We start from the raw sequence: 25,906 nt of genomic DNA, 5'->3' as shown, positions 1-25,906 counted from the left end.
GTCATGAATAATTGAAACAGGTGCATCTGCCTGAACATGCAGAACAGGTAAGACAAAGATTCAAAAAGGGAGAACTGTTCTCACTTTTGAGGACTGAGGGGAGGAGATAAAATCCAGTCCAGATCAAATTTCCTATGGAGTTGGAAGAGAACAACTGATAGGAAGACTTGGAGTCAATGTTAGATTTTCATAGATGGTCAATCCAAAATCTGTAACATTCTGTCTCCTTTATGGAAACAGATCACCTGGAAGTCTCTTTGAAATTAACAAGACTGTAAGGGTAATCTCTGTATAATTGAAGTCTTCTCCCCCCACCCCCCATTAGTTATGTAGGTGAGTCTTCACCAGCTTTTCATGTGTCCACTCCTAAGTGGGAAATGAGCTGTGGTACAGCTGTAAAGAACACATCAGGAGTCTTGATAGTTTTGCATGGCATTTTATTGGGGAGGAACTATGATACCTGCTTGATTACAGAAGTTATGGAAAAATAGGCAGGTAGAGTCACCAACCAGTTAAGAGGACATGCTTAACTAATGCTCCCACTGATAGCCAATTCTGACTACCTTAAAGCTCCCAGTTCCCAATTCTTTGATCCAAATAGGATCAAGCTGTTAGCTATTTTAAGTCTCGTAAGTTCTCAATATTTTCTCAGTTGCCAACTGAGTTTCCATTTGTTGTGAAAGTAGTAAAAAAAACATGAAAAAAGACAGAAATGCTTTTCAGTTGGACAGATTTACACTTTTTTTACATTGCTCTTTATGCTGTTAGAAGTATGCTTAAGTGTATTATTAGTGTACTAAAGGAACATTACATATTTGGGGACGTTTGGATTATGCACAAAAGCATGAGTTCACAATTCAGCTTGGTAGCAAAATTATGGCTTGTTACTGCAGAAACCCTGTAATGCTAGCATTATGGCTGCTTGGTATTGTAGGAACTTAAGGTCATTGAAGTTCCATTGAAAGGTTGATTATTTAAAGTTATGGATGCAATCGTATTGTAGGAACTTAAGGTCATTGAAGTTCCATTGAAAGGTTAATTATTTGAAGTTAGGGATGCAATCGTTCACTAGAAAATGTTATAATTAAAATAGATTATTGTCATGTGCTTGGAAATATTGTTATAGTAATATTCTTTTGTGAAATTCTTGGCACATTACAGAAGTAAGGAGATGTTTATAGATGTTACCCTTACAAGCACAAATAATAAATAGAATAGGTTTTCCCAGCATCAGTTATGAATATGAAGACTCACCACAGCGTGTTCTGTTGCCCTCTTATTATCTTATGGTCATTTGATTAGAACAGAGTTGTCCTTGTTAGCTTCTAAAAAGGATCAGAAGGCACTAAACTATTAATTACAAAGTTTACAAGTGTGGAGCCAGCAGATCTTGTTGAATCTTACATACTATTGCTAAACATGTTATTGCATGTTTGCATATGATCCTTTTTTTTTGAGTAGGTTGGTTTGGTTTGTAGATGCTCACCTGTATATGGATGGAGTTTGCATACAACAGTTCCTTTCAGGAAAAACTGCGCCTTCAGAAATATCACTTGCTCATTCATTGCAGTATATTGCTGGTGAAATATTGGACGGTACAGCCTCTATAAAGATTTGACCCAAGCTTTCTCTTCCATTGATTCTGGAAGTATGCGATAGGTTCTCTCCAGGGCTATGTGAAAAGAACTTCCCCTTTTTCAATGGAAGAAAGAGAAAGTGAAGAGCCTGGAACTTTACTTTGTCTATGGTCAGGAGCAGGGCTTTTTTTCTCATAGAACGCTCAGAACGGAGTTCCAGCACCTTTTTTGGATGGAACCTTGTAGGGTAGGCAAGGTGGGTTGTATGATATGTGTGAGTTCTGGCACCTTTTTCTTTTACAAAAAAAGCACTGGTCAGGAGCATCAGTAATTTAGAAACCAAGGGCTGGGACCAGGAAGATTAATCAAGAACAAATAAAATAGAAGAAAATTGCCTCACACAGAGGGTAGAAAGAAGGGGAGGATTATTAGAATCCTTTCCTAAAAGAAGTGAGCCCTTTCAAGGTGTGAGCCCTTCCCGGAGATGGCTCCAAAAAGACTAATAAGTAGGAAGTTTGTGTAATGCAAACTCCAGCGGTGATAACTTAGGAATAAGGAGAGGATAATTTAGAAGGAATAGACAAGTTTCTCTCTCATACACACTCACTCTCTTTCTCACACACATGCAAGTTCAGCTCCAACCTGAGGGAGCTGAACCTCCAAGGCTATTTGAAGTGAGAAAGGAAGTAAGCAACAGGGTAATGCAGGGAGTCAATGCCCAGCACCTGGCAGATGCCTAGTAGCTTGACACAGGCCTCATGGCGACTAGAACTGGCACAAGCCACGTTGCAATAAGGCTCCTCATATTCTTTAGACACGATCTCATCTTCAAGCAGGTTGAGGCGGATGACACCACGCTCATGTAGGGCCTGAAGTATCTCTAGGCTAGCTGTGGATTTGAGAGCCTGAAGATGCTGTGACACTAAGCACATCACTCCCACAAGCTTTGTACGGGGACGGGAAGGAGTGGGCAGGACTGGGGCCACTCCACAGGCAACCATGACAGAAGCTAGCATGATGTCTACTCCATAGATCTCCCGAATCCAGTCACGGAGGTAGAAGCCACCCATGCGAGGATTGATTTCAATAAGTTTGGGGCCTGCAGCTGTCAACTTGAGCTCCACATTGAAGACACCATCAGTGAGACCACAACCTAAACAGCACTGATAAGCAGCGTGGATAAGTTGTGCTTCACTCTCAGGGGGCAGGCAGGTGGGCATGCAGGCTGCTGTTTCTGTAAAGTTGGGCACCCTGGTGGGCCCATTATCAGACACAAATGCCCCTAGCATCCGTCCCTCATATATCACCAGATCCACGTCATGCTCAGTGCCTGAAACATATTCCATCAATAGCATGTTATTGCCCCAACCCAACCCAATGCCAAAATAATCCGAGTCGTCCTTCAGATCTTGTGTGATCTTGTCAAAGTGCAGATGACATTGCTGGGCATCTTCCACCAGCTTTACCCCTACTGCTCCGGCCCCATACTCAAGCTTCATGACACCTGGGAAATTAATGTGGCTGGCAGCTCGCTCCACATCAGCATGGCTCTCCAGGTGCCAGCATGGCACAGCATAGAGTGCTGCAGAGGACCAGCGGGACCCCTCCTTGCACCGCCGCAATAAGTGCTGGTGAGTGCGGCTTTTCTGCTTGGCCACTCGCATGGCATTTGAGGAGCTGCAACGCAGACCCAGTCCTTCACATATCAACGCTGTCAGGACCATGCAGTCATCCCAGTAGGACAGGCAGCCATCCAGATGCAGGCCCCTCTCCTGAATAAGCCCCAGCAATTTCCGGGCATGCTCTTCATCCCTCGTGTGGTCTGTGGTGTCATAGTGGATGAAGGTGTGCACCAGTTGGGAGGCAAAATGGTTGGGATCGGTCTCCACCAGGTGGATCTGGGGATGGGAAAGATGAGAGAAAAAGAGAAGGAAAAGGGAGTAGAAACAGGGTGGGGAAGTGGGAAAGGCAGAGATGCAGAGAAGGAGGGGGGAAAAACCAGAGATGCATCACTACAGGCAGTATCAGAGAAGGCCAATTCCTTGGGGTCAGGGACCATACAGGAATCCTTTAAGAAGAAGGCACTATCAATAGGCAGCTGCTTCCCCAGTGAACTGACCATTCCATTCCATCAAGCTGGTTGAGCTTTCTGAGCTTTCTCTAGATCCCAGTTTCTGCAGCAGCAGGGTTTAGAAGGAAGAGCTCCATTGTCCTCTAGGTTTGGGAGGAGGAATTAATGCTGAGGCAATACCCATGTTGGTAGGCAAGCTGGCTAAAAAGCGTTCACAGTCTTGAGAAATCAAAGATGACCCTGTTGCTTGCGAGGGAAGGGCTGTGTGAACAAGGGAATCGCATTTTCATTTTCCACTCTTTACTAGACTCTGACTAGATCAGGGGAGTACCAGCACTAGGTTTTGTGAGTTAAGAGCAAGGGTGTGGGGATGGGTCAACATTATTTCTTTCACTGCAGGTGTTTTTTTATCAGTGAACTCCAGGGACCTGGAGGCTGTCAAGCCTCTAGATAACTTCAGAGCCAAGCCATTTTTCCAGGAGGAACTTGGATAAAGCATAGGATATAGAGCATCCCACTTTGAAGGCTGCAGTTGTAGATATAAGACTGTGGCACATGTACCCATTGTGCTCAGTTCAGGGTCTGAACTGGGGAATGGATCAAGGCTCCAAGTGGGGCAAATTCATCCTTCAGTCGCAGAGGAATAAGCTGACATTAAAGCACTTGAAACCTTCAGGGACCATAGAATGAGCTTTTGGAAGCTAAATCTGGCTCTGGCTGAGTTGTCTGTACACTTCTACACTTGCAGTTAGTTTTCATTTCATTCCAGTCATCTTCCCACCCGGACCTATTATATACATCCCCATCTAATTTCCATACAACATCCAAAAAACCAGAGATGCATCACTACAGGCAGTATCAACATCCAACTTATTTGGAGGGGCCTTCTTTCTGGTTCTAAACAGGCAGTTGCACAAGTGATAAGTAGGTCTCAGAAACAGGGCTTTGAGACTAGCAAACCCAAGATGGCTTCTTCTTGAAATAGGAACAGTACTGTACTGCATTTCTACCTCTTCTAAGGGTGGAAAACACCAGTGTCTGATAAGACTGTAGGGAACAGTACTTATATCCTGAATTTGGAAAAATCAGAAAAAAGATATTTGGAAAGATGGGGGCAGGCCTGCCTGATACTCTGGGAATTCTCAGTGATGAAAAAAAAAGTTTCAGTTTTTGCCTGTTATGCTGCTACTGAAGACTAGGAACCATCCCAAAATAACAGTGGGAGTGGATGGTTCTTGAGAAAAGTGGGAATACACAATCTCCACAGCTAGCTCATCTGTCCTGCCCCATATTTGCATCCTAACATTATTTCATGGAGACAGGAAGTGGTGGAAGGCAGCTCTGAAGTCCGCAAAACTTGTTTCCATCCCCAGTGACTCTTCCAACAGGACCTTGCTTCTGGATTGGGCCCTCCAATGCCCCACTTGAAGTACTCCTGAGAGATGGCAAGGCTGGAAATGGGACAGGCCAACTCCTCAGCTTTACGGGCAAAGTGAAATGAGCAAGCCCTTCTGATGGGTAACGTGGTTTACTCCCCTCTCTCTTTAGGTGATGCCCATGACATTGATGGGATACAGATAGGGACTGTGGGGTGGTGCTGCTCTAGCTAGTCCATCCTGCAGCTTGGAAGGGCTGCACAAGTCTGTGTTTCCGCATCTTACTTTTAGCCCGTAGTCCCTGGCAGCCTCCCAGACGAACTTTTTGCTGAATCCGCCGGCCCCAATCACTAGCAGATGCTTGCCCTCCATCAGGTGGCACTGTGCACGACGCAGCATTGTCTCCACCAAGGCGCATGCTGTCTCGCCTCCTGGGGCCCCCACCATCCGGCCCATGGATTCAAGGGCTGAGCAAGTCTCCAGGCACAACTGTGAGTTCATCTCCAGGGCTACCAATTGCAACACCTGGTCCTTTGAGCTCAGAAGAAAATCCACCCCTGTGAAAAGAAGATGCCAAAGAAAAGTGAACATTTGTAACAAGGCCTTGATGAACATCCATAGAAAGGCCACTGAAGCCATCTTTGATCCAAGATATAGTACTTAACACAAGAATAAAGGAACAAAGGCATCCCTCTGGTGCAGCAGAATGCTGGATAGGGAATTCTGGAAATTGAAGTCCACATATCTTAACATTTCAGACAGTGAGAAACACTGCTCTAGAGGATAGGCACTATGACAAAGAATGCTTGCTTGCTGGGCCCCATCAGGTGACAATGTTTAAGCAATGGAACCTAGAGCATGGTGACTCTGCCTAATCACTCACCAAGGCATGTCCATAATTGCCAAAGTGCTGCATTCTGGACTAGCTGCAGCTTCTCATTGGTCTACAAGGGCAGCCTCCTGTATAGGGCATTGCAATAATCCGAACATGAGGTGACTTTCCTTAGTATGGGTAACTTTCCTTAGAACCTCCCAGTGTAGGAATGAACTCAACTGGCACACAAAATGAATTAGAGCAAAGACATTCTTGATCATGGCTGCCATCTGGTCTTTGAGCAAGGACCTGTGAGTGCAAGGAGACCCTCAAATTATACAGTTGTCCTGAAGCTCTATTTAGGATTAAAGATGGACCATTTTGAGACCTGAAAGGTCCAAATACCCACAGCCAGTCATTCTTGTCAGGGTTAGTGTCTCATTTATCGGAACCATGACAGTTAGCTTCTGTTCCTCTCTATCCAGACCTGTGCTTCCTCCAGACACTGAGACATCCCAGGATCACCTGGTCAGCTTGGGGTCAGGATATATAAGTGGGTATCATCAGCATACTGAAGATATACAACTGCAAATTAATGGGTAACCTTACCAAGCAGCCTTATATAGCTATTAAAAAAGGGAGTGAGAGTATTGAGACCTGAAGCACTTCCCCTCTTGAGATTGATCTCTTCCTCACCCGTCACTGCCAACTGGAATCAACCACGGAGAAAGGAGGAAAACCATTTAGGAGTGGGAGAACCATTTTCTCTCACTCCTAATCCTCACCGAAGGATACTATGATGGCATTAAAAGCTGCTGATGAATCAAGAAAAACTAGGACATTTCCTCCTTGGCCCTGCCAGAGATCATCAACAAGTCATTCTACTTTTAATTTCATTTCTTTTTTTAATAGTACCTTTATTAAATTTCAACATCAACTATTATAATACAAATTATCTTAAAAGAAAAAGGAAGGAGAATAACATAACAAATTAAAAGTGACAAAAAGTATGTATGAAACTAATACAATAATAATGACCTCCAACTTTCTATTAATAACAATACAACCATCTCAAAATTTAAACAAATAACACCAAATTTTAAAATATCTTAAAATACTAATTATCAACCTACTAAAAAACCCAATATATTTTACTTTCAGTTTTTTTACTTCTTTCATTCCTATTTCCCTCCTACCGTGTTTCCCCTAAAATAAGACCTACCTCCCAAAATAGGCCCTAGTTAAGACCTGGCCCAGTCCATCCCACCTTCTGGTTGCCCAAGATGGGGTGAGGCGCACATGTAAAAATCAAGCTAGAGCGGGGCTGGGGGGTGGAGCTGCCCCATGCGCCCTGCAACCGCTTATCTCAGGGCCCCCGCAGCCAGGTCTCTCATGCCCAGACACCTGCCTCGCTTCAAAAAGGCCTCTGCAGCCCAGAATGGAGCTCCGGGATGACACGCATGTCACCCTCTGGCAGAGGCCTTTTCTGTGGCAAGTAGCCACAGAAGAACTGGGCTGGTGGCAGCCACATGGGCTCATGCTGGATGGGGCTGTCAGTGCCACTGGCGTGTGGCAAGACAGTAGAAAAGACATCTCCCGAAAATAAGATCTAATGCTTCTTTTGGAGGCAAAAAAAATATAAGACCATGTCTTATTTTGGGGGGGAAACACAGTACCCAATATCCAGCTCTACCAAAAATGCCCTGACTCACATTCCAAGCCTCTCATAACTAATTCTCTTTCACCAGAAGCAGTCACATCAGTCATGCTATTGGGGGGCGGGGAAGAACAATGAAAAGAATAGCAAACCAAGAGTGTGTTTCTGTTCCCCTATTTTTGTTATCTAGTGGTAGTTGAGGTTGTGTGAGGCAAAGAAGATGTCAATAATGAGTGAGGAGGCTGGGACAGGTTTGCTCAGTACATAGTAGTAACATGAAAAATAGATAATTTAGCATGAAAAATCAGACTTGTGAATTTCAGATAAAGTGAGATAGTGATATCAAGTTTAATTCACTGGTGGCAACCAAGTTTGGTTGTTTTTCTTAATTGGTTGTTTTTAAGGGAAAAATTGCACCAAAAATTGCTCAAGTACACCCTTAGAGGCTGGAATCAATTGACATACTCAAAAAATAAACTAATTCAAATCAATACAATGTGGTTTGAAGACCCTAATTTGCCTCTATTCCAAGAAGGCAGGCAGCAGCAATGTTTAATATAAATGAAATATCGTGCAAGTTTTTTTTTATTAGAGACTTGCAGTCTCACTATCAGGCAAGCAGCTGCTAACATAAACATAAAAATAGACATTGTGCAAGCCTATTTCTAGAACAGAGAACCTGGAAAGGAATTTCTCTAATGCTGTGGGATGCTATTTGGTCCTGTTACTATAATCAGTAAAGCCACTTTACACTACTGCCCCATGCTTTGCTAAAAGCGTAGTTCAGCTGCTCTGACAGCCCCAGTTGAGCAATCAAACTGCAGTACTCCACAATATCTTATAAACAATAAGATATAATGACTGATGCTACAAGCTTACCAATAATGTCAGTTTGTGCTTGTTGACCACCTTTCTGCTCAACTGATAGACTAGCCTCCATATCCATGAAGGCTTTCATGGCAGCCTCTGCTTTTTGCTTAATCTGGGCATGGATTGCATCAATTTGGATCTCATCTTTTAGTCCCCAGTGCTGTAGGCTTCTTTCCAGAGTCTGAGGCACTGTGGTCTGGTGCTTCAGTGGCTTATTTGCCGGACCTACAGCACATATTACCTGAAAAGAACCAAAAGGTTTAAGATCTTTTTCAACTATTGTCAACTTGTCTTAACATTTCCATTCAAACAGTCCTAAGGGTTGGGTTCACTTTGTTGGATTATGGCAATTTCAATATAATACAGAAAGGTCTCCAGTTCTGTTTGATTTATGAGAGATTAGAGTATTTCCTACCCAGCAGGAGAGTAAAAATTGTCAATCTGATGACTGATTATGTAACTTAGCTTATTTCTAAACAAGACATTACTTTGGCATGAAAGGTTTGCTGTATCTGTAAGCATCAATAATTGTGAGTTCAATTATTTTTACACTGTTCCATAGAAAAGTATAAAGTGGGACACCAATATTGCTGTGAATATACTAATCATCTGTTGTACTACATATGGCTCTTCTATGGTCTGTGGCTTTTCTACCAGTGATACGTTCCTGGGTTTCTTTTAACTTCAGTTGGGCACAGAGTTCCCTTTACCTTGCTTAGCAGAGGCTGATCTTTTCGGGATCTGCATACAACAGCACAAATTCGGATTGCCAGATTGGGCTGCAGAGTTATGTTGCCTGGAACTGGAGAGGTAGAGCAGGAAGAAAAATAGGAAAGAGAAATGGAAGACATCAGAAAAACAAATTAATAGGATCTGAATATATGGAGAAAAATGAAAAGAACAAGACAGGTCTGATGAAAAGCTTATATTACTCTGGAGTACTATCAGTCAAGTAATTTTGGAGAATTGTGGATCTGAAGATGGTAACCTTACCATCACTACTAGTACTGTGAGCTGTGCTGGTTCTACCATACCACAAATCATCATAACAAAGCTCCTCTTCAAAAATGCTCAAGCCCTGGTACATGCAAGAGAGGCTAACAGAATGAAGCAAAGCAAGTAGAAGAAATGATAGTTTATGGAATAACGGAGTCTTCACTGTGCTGGTAATTTTAGATACAAAGGATTTACAAATCCTAGAATTCCCAGTTGTTCCTATAGGTTGTATTCCAGCATGTAAGGGAGGTGGAAGGGTAGATTAAACTATACTTTACAGGGACTGAGCTGAAGGATAATTAGCTTTGTGACATAATGGGAAGTAATCAAAAACTATTCCTTACCTGGGGTGTTGTTTGTAACTAAAGGCCCAGATCGGAGGATGTGAGCAGTGGGAATGAAAGCCTCCAGCAAAATGCTCTCGTCTTCCTCTAGAGTCTCCAGCAAGGTAAGGACAACCTGCAGGACGCTTCCACGTTCTGACTTGTCATGAAATGATACAGCTTGGGCTCCATTGCAGCGCCAGCCTGAGGGCTTGACCACCACCTGTGGAAGCATAATACCTGTAGCAGCAAAGCTTAAAGATCCAGCTCTTTTCTCAAAATTCTGTATTCTGTTTCCAACTCTCATGCTATGTTCTCATCTGAATGGAAAGAACTGCAGTGCTCTTGCTCTATAATGCCCTTGTCTTCACCTGGTATCTGTCTTGCTTTCTAACAACAGAACAGAATAACAGAGTTGGAAGGGACCTTGGAGGCCTTCTAGTCCAGGGCTTTTCAACCTTTTCACCCATTGTACCACTTTTAGGATATGGCAACATCCGAGTACCATCAGTCACCTAGCAAGGTGTCAAAAACTTGATGACCAAAAAAAAAAAAGGAAAAAAGTGATGAGTACAGATAGTCCTCGACTTACAACAGTTTGTTTACTAACTGTTCGAAGTTACAATGGCACTGAAAAAAGTGTCCCCCCAATCCACAGCTGAGCAAGACACCTGCCCGCCCGCCCGCCCGGCGGTGCTCCTCCTCCTGTCCGAGGTTTTCATTGTTGTGAGCATTTCTGTTGAGGATTGGCAGCGGGGGTGGGGTGGGGAGGTGTTTGGTTTTTATTCTACCCCCCATCTGCTGGGTGGTTGCAGCAGGTTTTGGTCACTTACTTCACATGACCCTGGGACACTGTGACTGTCATAAATATGAATCAGTTGCCAAGCATCTGAATGTAAATCACAAGACTCTGGGGATGCTGCAACATTCCAGATGATTGGTGCTTCTTCTGGGCTCAGCAGAAGCACCAGGATTAGCGCTGAGCTCCAGCTGGAGCCTGGCACTGATCCTGGTGCTTCCCATGAGCCCTGACAGCCCTGAAGAAGTGCCAATCAGCTGGAAAGCGGTGCTGATCCTGGCGCTTCCGCTGAGCCCTGACAGCCCTGCAGCTCCAGTTATCTCTCTCTCTCTCAGGCTTGTGCGGTGCTGCCACCGGTTCAGCTCATTCCTCTCCCCCACTAGGATGGTCACATACCACCTGCTAGGTGCCAATGTGGTACCTGTACCACTGGTTGAAAAGCCCTGTTCTAGTCCAACCCCCTGCTGAAGCAGGAGACCCTATACCATTTCAAAAAAATGGCTGTCCAATCATTTCTTAAAAATCTCCAGCGATGGGACACCCACAGCTTCTGTAGGCAACTTGTTCCACTGATTAATTGTTCTAATTGTCAGGAAATTTCTCCTTAGTTCTGGATTGCCTTCTCTCCTTGATTATTTCCATCCATTGCTTCTTGTCTTGCCTTCTGTTGCTTTGGAAAATAGGTTGAGCCCCTCTTCTTTGTGGCAGTCTCTCAATTCAGTTCAGTTCAGTTTAGCACCTCTTACCTGTTTGTAGGACTCCATTGCACCACCTTGCAAGAAGGCTGTAATTTCCTCCTGCAGAAGGTTGTCTTGTCCTTCCCGGCCACTCAATTCAACCACGTGGATGCGTTGCTCTTCCGTCACATTGCGCAGGAGCACTGGGCGCTTGAAGGTGAAGGCCAGAGTGGGGGGCACAGCTACTTCTCCCTTCTGATCCATGAGCTGCCGGGTCAGCAACTTGTCCTCTAGAAGGCGAGTCAACTCTCCCGAACCTCCCGTGGGGCAATCAAGATCTCGGGCCAATTCTGCTGCTGACTGGCCCTGCAACTTGCAGGGTTCAAAGCTCCCTGTGAAGTAGCTGACCCGACGTGGGGAAGAAAATTCTTCCAGCACTGTGCGACCGCCAAGCTCAAATGTCACAGCCTTCAGTACATATAAAGATGACTCTCCGGGATGAGTTTCTGATGGAACCTTAGAGAGCCAGGCTGGTGACAAGCACAGCAGCATGTTACCTAGGGAAAGGGAAGATGAGAAATCCAGCCTGTGAATATATGTAACAAACTAAGGATGTTGTGAAAAATTAAACAAGCCAAAATGTAGAGATGTATTGCCCAGGGATGCGGTGGCTCAGTGGGTTAGGACGCTGAGCTTGTCAATCAGAAGATCGGCAGTTTGGCGGGTCGAATCCCGAGTGCCGCGTAGCAGAGTGAGCACCTGTTACTCGTCCCAGCTTCTGCCAACCTAGCAGTTCGAAAGCACGTAAAAATGCAAGTAGAAAAATAGGTTCACTACGGTGGGAAGCTAACAGCGTTCCGTGCGCCTTTGGTGTCTAGTCATGCCGGCCACATGACCACGGAGATGTCCTCGGACAAACGCTGGCTTTTCGGCTTTGAAACGGAGATGAGCACCGGCCCCTAGAATTGGAAACGACTAGCACGCATGTGCGGGGGAACCTTTACCTTTACCTTTACTATTGCCTATGTAATAACCAGTAACAGAACAAAAAACAGGAAGGCAGTTTGCTGGTTCCCAGGCCATTGCCAGGGCAAGTAATCAGGGATTGATAGTACAAAACAGTGAAAAACATATTGTGTGCCACCAGCACCCTGATTACTGGCTCTGACAATGGCTTTGGAACCAGCAAATTGCCTTCCAGTTTCTGTAATGGCCTATCCTGATATATTTCCCACAGGACACCACTGAACCTAGTGAGACCAGAGTAGGAAAATAGAATAATCTCTCAGGATATCATTAGCACGTCATCACTGTTTTTTATTATTATTATTATGTATTAGCCAGTCACTCTATTATAATAGGTTGTTCACTGTTTGGGTGATAGCCTTCCAAGATTTATGAAAAATATTATAGGAAAATGCCCGCCTACACTTTGGAGGAGAGTACCATGAGCCCTGACTTAATAATGTCATATCCAACCCCTACTGCAATATGCAGAAGGCATTCTGAAAGCTAAACATGCAATTTTTAAGCTGCCAACATCAATTCCCCAAAGGTACAAGCAACACATTTATAATTAAAGGCGTGTAGATAGGTCTTCCTAATTTGTGTCTACTTATTTCATTTTTTTTTCCATTTTATCTGTTGGAAAGGATGCGCTTGTTTGTTTTTGAGAGGATGTTGGGATCAGACAACAGAAAAAACAAAGAAGCAAAAATGGCTTGTGAAATGCCAGCTCATTTCCCTCTGCCTGGAAAGCAGCTCAGCTCCCGTTTGGAGGAAAGTCTTTGGTTTGCCTCCCAACTCAAAAAGATAGTCTCCTTGTTCACATGAATCACACCCAGGTTGCCTGTTTGAAAACATTCAGACAAAAGTTACTGCATAGGCAAAGAATGGGAAATTGTAGCCCTCGTTCCTTATTTGACTTCAGCTCTCATCAGCACTGATCATTAGTTGTGCTGCTTGGACTATCATGGAAGGAGAAGACAAACTGGTTTTTCCCCCAAACTGATGGACCCCAAAAGTGTTGAAGGGGAAGTGGAGGGAGAAGAAAGAGCTGTTATTCCTAGCTGTGTTATCCTTGCAGCTAGGAATTATTCAGATGGCTTGCCTTCCTTAGAAAACAGATTTAACCCTCTCACTTGGAACACCAAAAACTGTTCCAGTTTAATATACAACTTTGAATTCCTTAACCATCCAAAATGGCAACCAAATCTGATTTTAGCCTCTACTCCTGAAACAAAGAAATAGTAAAAAGATCTAATCAGGAACAAATTAAGACAAAGAGGATTCGGGCAGCTCTTCACAAACAGTGTTTCCCAATATCTAGTTTAATTGTCACTGCTGTTCAAAAACTCTTCCACTTAAACTTTCTTTTCAGGCAGTTTCCAAGAATCTGACATGACTGAACAGAAAAAAGGAAAAAAATGATTAGCATCTTCAGAATCAGAATTATCATATGATTAAGAGGATGCTACCCTTTATCATCTTAGAAGATCAAAGCTGATTTTGAAAGGCATCCTTGGCAAGGAAAGGGCATATATCTTCTGGCACTTCTGTCATATGGGAAGACACTAGCTTGAAGAGCACTGAACATAGCTCATTTCTAACAATATGTTTGGCGTGAAACAAAATTTTGAGAATTAATTGATGGGAGTGAGTTTTCACATATAATTTATCAAGTGGAAGAGCATACGGAACATCAGCAGCTTAGCACTTCTGAGCAAACCTTAAGGATAGGCTAAGGTCAAGCAAAATGCTAATCTAAGAACTTACCAGGACACTGGTTGCCACCTTCCAGAAGCACTGACAGATATGAAGCAGGGGAACCCAAGACACACATGGTTATATCTGAGGGTCCAAATCCTAAACAAAACAAGAACAAAATCAGTGGTTCATTTACCTGGAAACCTCATTTTTCTTTCTTTCTTTGCAATCTGGTCATCTCCTAGGACCTGAAGGCAGAATCTCTGTAAATGACTTTTTATAGGAATAGAGGCAGATGAAGTGCTCAAATGCAAGGATTACTCCTTCAAGGGGTGACAGAGTATCCTATATATTTCCTTTTATTCTATTCATTCCATCAGCTTTCAGGCACAAAATCTCTGTATTTTTCTTTGTAGGTGGCAGCCCATCAGAGTTGAACTTTAAAAAAAAAGCTAAATAGGTCAGACATGGTTAGTACCTGGACTGAGGATCGTTAGGTATTTTTATAGACTAAACTGGCAAATGATTTTTTTAAAATCTCCTATCATTGTCCAGAAAGCTACATGAATACATTCATGAGCCATCAGCTTCGTTCAAGGAGTCTTTATGATTCCAAACATAAAGATAAGCCATTATGGTTTAAACATATGCACAAATCAGGAGACTAAATTTATAATTATTCAATAAATTAGGGTTAAAAACATTAACTTTGTATTATGTGTACATTAAGCCAATCAGTAGTCTACATGTGACCAATATAAGCTTGTATACAAGCTAAGCTTGTAAGCCGCCCTGAGTCTTCGGAGAAGGGCGGGATATAAATGGAATTAAAATAAAATAAAATAAAATAAATAATGGGACACCCACCTGATCGGGGCTCCTTGGTGAGATCAACGGTTTCTGGGAGCCCTTGCTGCTGTAAGCTGCACTGCAACAAGTCATAGTAATAGGCAGTCCAGGCCTTGGCTTGTGCATCCTCGGGGCTAATTTTGCTATCCAGGAGTGTATCTCGGTGCCGGGCACTGCGCAACGGACTCATTGGTGGAAGAAAGACCTGTTCTGCCCAATCGAATTCCTTGGGTGTTTGAGGTGGTTCAGTGTGGATCTGGTCCAGAGACAGCTGCAGTCAAAGTATTGAAAAATATGCCAAGAAAAAGGCAAAGAGATGCACTTGAGATTCCATCCAAGGACAGAGAGGCATTTATTTCGAGAGCTTTTTCCTGTCTCAGCTGCTGGTCCATAGAGGACTCAAGATGAGAACAATCTTCATTGCAAAAAGGAAGAAGATACCAGCCACCGCCAATTAGAAATCAGTTTCTACTTGTTAACAAATCTTAATTTCAGTTTTCTATCCCTTCTAGAAATAATCCCAAATGGGATATTCTTAACAATTCTTAAAAGATTCTTAAAAATATGCACACATATTGTCTTTAGGAATATATGTCTCTGTGTGTGCATGTATGAAACAGCAACACATACACAAGCCAGAAAAGGCAGGAAAAGAAGAGATGCAATGAAAACAACTTACCATTGTTCAGGATGAAGATACTGCAAAGGAAAAAAAAAAGAAATAAATCAAGTTTCTTTATACTTCCTGTGACCCAAATATTTATCTCATCCCTAAACCTAGTTCAGGGGTAGGCAATCTGGGCTCTTTTATGACTCGTGGACTTCAACTCCCAGAATTCCTGAGCCAGCATGAAGTCATGAAGTACACGAGTCATAAAAGAGCCAAGGTTCCCTACCCCTGACCTAGACACAAATCTCTTTTAAAAGATGAAGATAACCTTCCATAACCTTACAATTAAGTTTAAGGGACATTGAAGCAACTTAGACAGAGCAGGTGCCCTCACCAAACTCTTGAATAAGAGCATATCTGGCTTTCTGAGGTTTTCTGTGCTTCTGTCATGGCTACTCTCTGGAATAGTGTTTCCCCAAGAGCCATAGTACTCTAACCTTGATTGATAGATTGATTGAATTAATGTCTATAGCTGCCCATAAGGGTGTTCAGCGAGTTTCAGTAAAAAATTGGTTGTTCTCATAGGCCTTGGTGGTTGGACTCCTGAGGATGCTTTGTTATTTTGTCTTCTGTATGCTTATGACCTGTCTTTCTTTTATTGCAGGGGCACCCAACCTTTTAGGCACCAGCAACCAGTTCTGCGGGGAGCGGTGTTTTCATGGACCAGAGGAGGTGTGGTTTCATGTGCAGCCTGCATCCCATGGATTGGGCTTCACTTGTTTGCGTGGCCCGGTTTCTGGCAGGCTGCGGCCCGGTACCGGTCCACGGCTCGGGGGTTGGGGATCTCTGTTTTATTGTATTTTAATTGCTCAGAATCTTTTGAAGTAAGTAGCCACTAAATATAAATATCTTATTTTTCTTCTGTTAACTTGAAATCATGCCCAACTATTTCATTTTGAAAACAATGACATGTTTCATCTCATGCTTCTTTGAAACAGTTGTTATGCCGCATACATTCTGATGCTCATTTTGCACCTCTCTCCAGATTCTACTTAGGGCAACTTACTGCTGACAGGCTGAAATAGATTTTGTGGAAAAGGGACAAACAAGGACAAATATTGGAGATAGCATTTTCAAGATCAGTTGTTCTCATTTAAAATTGGTTACCTCCATATTTTCCTTGCCTTTTTACAAAGATATCAGAGCAGCATTTGAAATTCTCATAGAACTAGACAGTAAATTCCATCACACTTAGTGCTGCTTAGTCCTTATAGTGATGTTTTAATTGGTAGCCTACAAGCACTGGCAGAAATTGCATCGTTCATGATCATTATTAAAGAGATTCAAAGATCCATCTACCCACCCCAAAAAAACAATGCAAAGTTTGAGGATTTTCAGATGTCTTCAGCAACAAAATACTACAAAAAAGCAAAAATGATGAGACAGGGGAAAACCCTGATTAGATATGGATTGCAATAATATTGCATTGGGGAAGTATGTGTTTACTCTCATTATGTAAGGGAAGATGGCTCAGAATACTTAGACAAAATTCCAATATACGTGTTCCTTGAGTTCTGTGTTAGCTTGGTCTTTTAGTGGCAGATGAATAGAGATGTTTTGCTAGACAGTTCCCTGGGAATTCACAGATTGAAGTCATTTTATAACAATAAATCAGAGTAAAAGGTGAAAGATTTATATGATCTGAAGAGAAACCAACAAGAATGAATTTTACCGAACACTGGAAGAAAGATACAATTCCAATAATATGAAGACTTAAGGAAGAATGCTAAATAATTTAAACAAGAATGTTCTCATATATACATCATGCAGCATCACTTACAGTCTGGTTTCTAAGAGGGCCCATATTGCTATGATGTAAATTAGCAGGTGTATAAAAAGAGAGAAGTTAGAAAGTCCAAACCCCACTTTATCCTTTTTGGTTTTTTTATTTTTATGGCATTTTAAGACTTGTTAATTTTGCTTTGCTTAAATCCTTTTGCTGACATGCTTTACACATAGACACAGACAAACAGACACAGACACAGACACATTCCCCTGATGGTATATTTAATTCTGGATTTTAAAAAAAATCAAATAAACTTATCCTTATAATATTGACATTCTAAACTATAACGAATACTGATAAAATATTTCTCTTCCTTTCTTTATTCCAATAGTTATCTAAACAATGGAACATCAATAATTTTCTATTAATAATGTATAAATATCATTGTGTCAAAACAATACAATGTATTAAAAAGAAAAAGGAAGCAAGGCAGATGTTAGAATTAAATTTAGATAATTCAGCATACTCCCAGTCTCTTTGGCAAGCTCTGAAGATTCACGCAAGGCTCTTATTGACTAAATCAGTGGCTAGCTGGCCTCACCAGATAATAGTTCTAATGAGCTAAAAGGGATTGGTGGAAAGATGCACCAATTATTATTGTTTATACTAACAATAGTACAGTATGTTATAGTATTATTATAATAATGATAACAAATGGACAACAAGATGTTAATACTGAAGTACCTGGGACGCCAAAACATTTAAAAGTTATATGGTAAAATTATTGCTACCCATGATGTAAGCCCTGGTGGCGCAGTTGTTAGAATGCAGTATTGAGGCTAATTCTGCTGACTGACGATTGCCAGAAGTTTGGCAGTTTGATCCTCACCGACTCAAGGTTGACTCAGCCTTCCACCCTTCCGAGGTCGGTAAAATGAAGACCCAGATTGTTGGGGGCAATGTGCTGACTCTGTAAACTGCTTAGAGAGGGCTGTAAAGCACTATGAAGCAGTATATAAGTCTAAAGTGCTATTGCTATTTGTCTTAAGCATTTTGAATTCTTGTAGCCTTTTACAAATCAAAATGCCAGGGATGGTATCAATCATGTTTTCCCCCACAAACATCAAGAAATTGTACATCTTTTGTCTGAAGATTTGTATCTACTTGTATCTTTTTGCATGCTTCCAAACAGAAAAGTGGGAATTACTATGACTATGACCATCCCAAAGAGCAGCTATCAGCAGTTTCTGAAAAAGTCTGAGCAGGACCTCACTAGTAAGGGAAATGTGCTTCTTCCTGCAGCAAGAATCTGATGGCTCCCCAGAGCACATATATCTATATACTGTGGTGTATGCATGTTTTGTAAATTCCAGTATTCCTTTCTTTGTGTTAAAAAAATTCAGTTCTGCTTAACTGCTCCAAACTTCCAACTGCATATCCCCAAGTGAAAGTCACAACATAAAATCTATTTACAAAACACAATCCATTTAACCAATCAAAATTTGGAATTAATTACTATAAACAGGATTGCAGATTTCAACTCCATTTTTACCTGGCATATTCTCCAGTTCTAGCAATATGCCATTCTGCAATATTATATTATACTAGTCTCTCTCCAGAGCTTTCCATGGGACAAACAAAATCCTCTTACTCTATTCAGTTGGTAATGTATACCCCTAGCACCTACACTGAGGTAATGCATCCAATACATTTTAATCAATAATTGAAAGCAGTCTGGGTATCCTAGCAGCCTGTGTATCGTACATTTTCTGTTTAGGAAACTAAGAAATAGAGTACTTCAACTGCTAGAGATGAAGCTCATTAGATACTTGAGCTTCCAAATGTCAGCTCACTGAATTTATTTAAATAACCACTGAAAAGTTGACATCTTTTGGTCTAATATTTGGTTATACAAGTAATCCTCGTTTAGTGATCACAACTGAGAATGGCAGCTTTGTCATTAAGCAAAGCAGCCACTAAGTGAGAAGTCATATGACTATGACTATGTTTTCCTTTTCCCACTCCCCCAACCCTTTGGAATGCTCACTTTGATGCTGGGATAATTAGCAAGAAGGGAAATAATGTTTGTATTTACATACATTGGAGAGGAAGAGATTTCAAGAGAATAAGCAGGCACACAATTAGGAATATTCATTGAAAGCAGTGCACTGGCACTCAAGTGAACAAGCTATGCAGACAGCCAGGTGTATTCTCCATTCTCTTGCAATCTGTGCCTGTTTATTCTATTGTAGTCCCTTACTCTCCAGTTCCTCCCCTCTGCAGAGGGGAGGGGGAAGAAACAGGTGATTTCTATTGACAATCTCTTCTGTGCCTGACCCGTTTCTTCCCTCACAGAGATCGTGAGGGCCTCACTTAATGACCCACATGATCCAGAGTTACAATGGCAACTGAGACTGCTGGGATTTTTCTCTCTAAATAATGTGGTCATGTGATGTCATGCTTTATGACTGCATCACTTAGTGACATTGACTTAGGGATACCAATTGCTCTCATAGCGCAAGGACTATCTGTAATAACCACCTTGATAATTAAAATTAAAGTAGCCATGTGCACAAAATTTGGACACAGGGGCATCACAATCATTTAAATGAAGCTTGGGTGTGTCTATTTGTGATATGAATTGCAGGAGCTGCTTTCACTTCTGTCCCAGAATAAATATCTGAATTCCAGTCCAATCTATTCTGATAGCCTTTCCTTTCTGAGGACAAATGATAGCTGAACCAGCACGCAGGAAAAAGTGCTACCCCACCCCAAACCACTGCACTTTCTTTGAGCCTGGCATGTTTAACTTCATCTTTTCATCCATTTGTTTTGTTCTACATATCTGGGTGGAACTAAATCAAACAGTTCCATTTTCCATAATTAAATATCTGTAATACAATCACTTCTGGTTAAAGAGGGAATTGACATGGAGAGAGGCTGCTACTGTATTACAGCAAGCAAAAGTATGGCGGAACAGCATCCACTTTTTTTTTACCTCCTTGGATAAAGTGAGGGCAAATCAAGTCAGCCAATTGTAGCTTAAAGAGCTGAGCATCGATCCACTGGCAGTTCTCTTGATTCCTTGATCCTTCCCGCTGCACTGTCATTTATCCTAAGATGGAACCTAGAAAGGGCATAGAAGTCAATTTACTACTTGTTTTTTGATCTAATCAAAGTATTCACACTTTGGTAGCAGTTCTAACAAAATGTTCCCTGCACTTGATAAAAGATTTGGCACACATAACTTTCTAGCTTCTGTTCCTAGATCCCAGCTTCATGAACTTCTCAACCAGGAGTGCTATTGTTGAAACCCTTAGCTAATATTGTCATAACTTTTTAAAATTATTCTTTCATAATAATGATTTACACCATGGTTGTAAATCATGGTGGTCATTAATTATAATAGTTTATAATTAGCATAAGTATGAAATCTGAGATTATTAAAGCAGGGTTTTGACTGAGTAGCCCAGTAACTTTAATATTTACAACTTACTTTATATTAGCTAAGTGGTCACCTGATCAATTCTTTTCTTTTTTCTAAAGAGTTTTATTTATTCTTATTTCTCTTATGGCACTGTTGGATTAAAGCAGACTATCTGGAGAGGCACCCATATTCCCAGATGCCCCTTCTCTTTCCAGCCTTGGAGTTTCCAGCTGTTCCAGTCCTAGAGGCACATTCTCTCCAGCTGTTTTTGAGTGCCAGGCGTATGCTCATCGTAATGCCTGGTGACAAAAACCCGCTTGTAAGGTCCACACAGAAATGAGATTTTATTTGTTCTACAGGTAGTCCACAACTGAGCCCAGGTTGTAAATCATGGTGGTCATTAAGTGGGTCTGACCGTGGCCAACTTTATCAGCTTTTTAGCTGCAATTGTTAAGCGAATAGAGCAGTCATTAAGCCGACCTGTTTTCACCAATGGATGTTTTTGCTGGAAACCAGAAGTAAATGCTGGAAACTGACCAAAAAAACAAAACAAAACCCCCCACTGAAAATTGTGATCACGTGATGCTGCAAATGGCCCTAAAGGAGGGCCAGTTACCAAGCACCCCAAATGTGATCACATGACTGCAGGGGTGTGTGCGAGGCCACTGGAGCTTCGAACATGTGTCATAAGTAACTCTAGGGACCTCTCTTGTAACTTTGAATAGTCGCTAAGTAACAGACCATTAAGCAAGGACTACCTGTCCTTGGCAATTGTAAGGTAACATTCAGAACAGAAATAAATCCTTTCTCAAATTCATGAATTTGTAACCCCTGGAGTGACTTCAACAAAAGTTCCTATTCCAGATATGCCTGCTGTCCATATGCTCTGATACTGTAATCTGGGTTTGTTTTTTGCAAACCGGGATCCCCTGAAGGGGTTCGGTATGGAATTGTGGGGGAAAAACACCTTGACTCTCTCCACTCCTTGATGACTTCCAGCTCGGACCACTGACCCTTCATAAGCACATGCCCAAAACTTGACATCCAGCCTGAACCCAAACTCTGAGCAGCATTTTCCCCAACAGGCCATGTTTTCTGAAGGACAGCTGAAACCAGAGCGAACTCAAAATCCGTTGGGGGGAGTCTCTAACTTAGACTGCAGCACTAGAGTGAAGCCAGTGAGTCCCTATAATGCTATGTGGGAATGACCTTGGATGGTAGGAGGAGGAGACGCAGACTAGACAACTGTCATGCAACCTCAGTCCACAGTAGCCGAGCAGGAATGGGAAGTGTTTGAGCAGGGACCCTCCTTAGTTTTCTCAGGAATAAAGAGCAAGGAGGGAAGAAATACTTTCAGGCTTGCAAGCAACTTTACCATAAAAAATAAAGCTAGTATTCCTGGTGGTGCTTCTTATTTGGACCACCTTGAAGGGCTAGCAGTCCCTCCCTCTTCACTGCCAAAAATGCTTTTCCCCTTGTGGTTATTTCTGTGTCTTAACAATCAGCAAAGGGAGACAGAATGATTTTAAAAGGTCAAAACAGAAGCGCTGCACGTTCCTGGAAATGTCTCTTTTATATTTGCAGAGTAACGTTTGTATGTACAGGGAGTTCTCTACTTACGACCACAATTGAGCCCAAAGTTTATATTGTTAAGTGAGAAAGTTGTTAAGTGAGTTCTGCCCTATTTTACAACTTTTCTTGCCCTATTTGTTAAGTGAATCATTGCAGTTGTTAAATTAGTAACCCGGTTGTTAAGTGAATCTGGCTTTCCCCATGGACTTTGCTTGTCAGAAGGTCACAAAAGGGGATCACATGACTCTGGGACACTGCGACCGTTATAAATCTGAGTCAGTTGTCAATGCAAATCACATGGCCATGGGGATGCTACAATGGTCTCAAGTGTGAAAAATGGTTATAATTTTTCAGTGCCGTTGTAACTTCAAATGGTCACTGAATGAACTGTTGAAAATCGAGGACTACCTTTATGTATGTTTGTGTCTTCAAGCCACCATCCATTGCATACCTATTTAAGGATAAACTGTATTAGAATTAAAAAAAGAAGTTTAGGATTTCATAGCTTAGCTGCAGAGCATGTGTGCCTCAAATCCCTTTGGAGTGAGACTTTCTCCAGAATAAACACATGTTAGAACTGCAAAAGTAGGCAGGCAGGAGGTAAAGAGATGCTTGTGGCTTCTGCCTGGCACGCACAATGGGAAAAAAAATCCAATTTAATTTCACCATCTTAACCCATTGTCTTTCTGTACAATTATTATGCTGCATGTCATTTTTATCTACATCAGGTCAACAGTAATTCTCAATAAGTAATTCATTCTAAGACAGGGGTCCTCAGCCCCCGGGCCATGGCCCACTAGTGGGCTGCAGCCTGTTCAGAACTGGGCCACATGAGCAGTGGACACTTGCACTCATGTGCAAAGCTTCATTTGTGTGAGAGGCGGGCTCACACACCCGCTACATGCACAAATGGAGCTGCATGCCGCTTACACAGAACCATCCCCTCTCCCTCTGAGGGCCAAAAAGTCAGAAAGGTTGGGGACCGCTGTTCTAACAGACATCCCAAATGGTGATTTTCCTGGAAAATTGTTCAGTTTCACCATATTAAACTATCATACACCTCAGTGGTGGGATTCAGCCAGTTCGCATTACTTTGGCAGAACCGGTAGCTAATCTTTGTTTCCCAGGCACAGAATGGACTTCGGGAAGTGGCATCCACACAGAGAACCGGTTGTTCACATATTTGAACCCCACCATTGGTACACCACACACAGAGAGAGTTATATCCCCACAATATATATATATATATATATATATATATATATATATATATATATATATATATATATATATATATATATATATATATATATATATATATATATATATATTATGTCTATTCTGTTTTTTAAACTTGGCCTAGAAAGTATTTATGTAATGTGAATATTTTTCTGCATATGGGTAATTAGTACAGACTGATAAAGACAGTGCAGAAACTGGTGAAAACAGAAAAAGCCAAGCAACTGTGAAATTGCTTTGTGAAATTCAGGTAAGTTCAATTTCTGCAGTAATAAATTACAAAAAGCCCACATTGTATTTCTTTTCAAAGTTTTTGTTACTAGGGCTTTGCCTCTCAAAGAGGACATCTTGGAATTTTGTTTTGTTTTAAACTAACAGGTTTGTGTGGCCAGGAAATCGTTGGAAGCTGCTGCTCTAATCCATCCTCATGTTTGAGAAGCCCTGATGTGGAGAGTAGAGACTTTGTGGGTGGCCACTTCCTTTGCCAAAGACCAAGCAAACCGCAACCTTTATTTAGAATGTAGAATAACAGCTTTGGAAGGGACCTTGGAGGTCTTCTAGTCCAACCCCTTGTTCAAACAGGGGACCCAAAACCATTTTGAACCAATGGTTATCCAATCTCTTCTTGAAAACCTGCAGCGATGGAGCACTCACAACAACGTAGAAACCAGCTGCCAAATAAGATCTAACTCTTTCCTGTTTCCCCAGGGCTTCTCTTTTAGTCAAGGAGGAAGTAGTATTGATTTCTGTGGATTCTCCCTATTCTTTCCGAGCCTGTTCCTGCACGGAAGGAGCCTGACTACAGTCCGAGCCATGGCCAAAGAGGGTAGGTAGATCCAGAAGTGTGCGAGGAGGCGCACTCAGCTACTCCAATTAAAGCAGTCGCGAAGGCGGCGGCGATGGTTTCTTGCGGGGGGGGGGGATGCTTCTACGACGGCAAAGTAAGCAGGATCCCAGTCAGGTCAGGACAGTGATGGCCTTCTCCATCCTTTCCTGGATGGAACTTGACGCCTTTATTTCCCAGCCCACACACGGATGGATCAGCGGGGGCAGAGCGGGAGCTCCCAGGGTGGAGTTCAGATGAAAGAGGGTCCCCGCCGGCAGCTTGACAAGCCCCCCCTTTCCCTGCCCCCCATAGCAGGCAGGGTCAGAGCTGCCACCCACGTAACCCCAGCCGTGACAAGGGGAGCGGTGAAGGTGGAAGCTGCCCCGAACCCTCAGCCTCGTCTAAGACAGCGTTTCCCAACCTTTAGGAACTTGAAGATGCGTGGACTTCAACTCCCAGAATTCCCCAGCCAGCATAGCTGGCTGGGGAATTCTGGGAGTTGAAGTCCACGCATCTTCAAGTTCCTAAAGGTTGGGAAACGCTGGTCTAAGACTCCGTCCCGGTCGCAATTCGCGGGCGCGCCTATCAGCGGGTCGCAAACACACCCGGGTCGAGTCGCCACAGAAACGAGAGCTTCGCCGCAACCTGGAGACCGAACGCGCGGTTTCCCACCACCACCACCCCGCCCACATTAACACTTTTCCCACGCGGCCAGTATTCCCACCACCCCCCCTCTTTTCCCGGTCGCACCCCCTTTTCTTCTGCCCTTCAGGCAACGTTCACATCCGTGAGCAGCAGCTCCATCCATCCCCGCTCCGGGCTCCCCGGATTCAAGAACGCTGAAACGGGGGGGGGGGGTGGAAGAGGAGGGAAAAAAAAAAAACACAAACCCCGCCACTTCTCCTCCAGTCTTCTCCAGCCCGGATTACCTGGAAAAAAGAAGGGGGACGATGCTAAGGCCAAGCCGCACGATCCGATCCGCTGGCGAGGGCGGGTGGCAAGAGCCCGGAACGACCGCGGATCCAGGCGCGCAGACGGGCAGGCAGGCTTTATAGGGAGACGGGAGAGGCATACCCAATGAAGAGCGGCAGCTTAGCAAGCCTCGGAGCAAAGCAGGCGGGCGCTTGCCGGGACCAGAGACCGCCCTCCGCCATTGACCAGATGAAACGCGATCCCGGGGTCAGGCAGCGAGCGCGCAATGGGATTGCTGCCGGCGGTGGAAAGGGGAAGGGCCCCCGCCTACCTTATTCTCGCGGATGGTGGGGGTGGGGGTGGGGACGTGATGTGAAAGGTCAGATTTTCCTCTTCCTGAAAGGAACGAAGCTACTACGGCAGGGGTCGGCAAGCTCGGCTCTTTTATGACTCGTGGACTTCAACTCCCAGAATTCCTGAGCCAGCTATGCTGGCTCAGGAATTCTGGGAGTTGAAGTCCACGAGTCATAAAAGAGCCGAGCTTGCCGACCCCTGTACTACGGGTTCCCTTTCTGTGCATGTTACTATTATGGCCCTTCCCTTTTATTTTATTTATTTATTTATTTATTTATTTATTTATTTACTTACTTACTTACTTACTTACTTACTTACTTACTTACTTACTTTATTTATTTATTTATTTATTTATTTATTTATTTATTTATTTATTTATTTATTTATATTATATTATATTATATTATATTATATTTATATACCGCCCTTTCCCGAAGGACTCAGGGCGGTTTTACAGGGTGGTTA

General features: G+C 42.8%; 1 protein-coding gene across 1 annotated transcript; it reads right to left on the bottom strand.

Moving 5' to 3' along the window:
• Nucleotides 1–420: 420 nt before the first annotated feature.
• On the bottom strand, nt 421–25,333 carry CARNS1 (carnosine synthase 1). The gene is made up of 11 exons (XM_083362531.1): nt 25,105–25,333; nt 20,110–20,238; nt 15,395–15,414; nt 14,734–14,986; nt 13,936–14,025; nt 11,230–11,717; nt 9,706–9,907; nt 9,076–9,167; nt 8,375–8,606; nt 5,310–5,581; nt 421–3,475 (listed from the first exon to the last, which is right to left on the bottom strand). Exons 3-11 carry the CDS (start codon nt 15,395–15,397, stop codon nt 2,243–2,245), a joined length of 2,865 nt encoding a protein of 954 aa, XP_083218657.1. The 5' UTR covers nt 15,398–15,414; nt 20,110–20,238; nt 25,105–25,333; the 3' UTR covers nt 421–2,242.
• Nucleotides 25,334–25,906: the final 573 nt, after the last annotated feature.

The sequence above is a fragment of the Vipera ursinii genome, assembly GCF_947247035.1.
Source record: "Vipera ursinii genome assembly, chromosome: 1".
NCBI lineage: Eukaryota > Metazoa > Chordata > Lepidosauria > Squamata > Viperidae > Vipera > Vipera ursinii.
The sequence above is the reverse complement of the archived record's forward strand: the minus strand, read 5'-3'. Positions and strand labels throughout refer to the sequence as shown.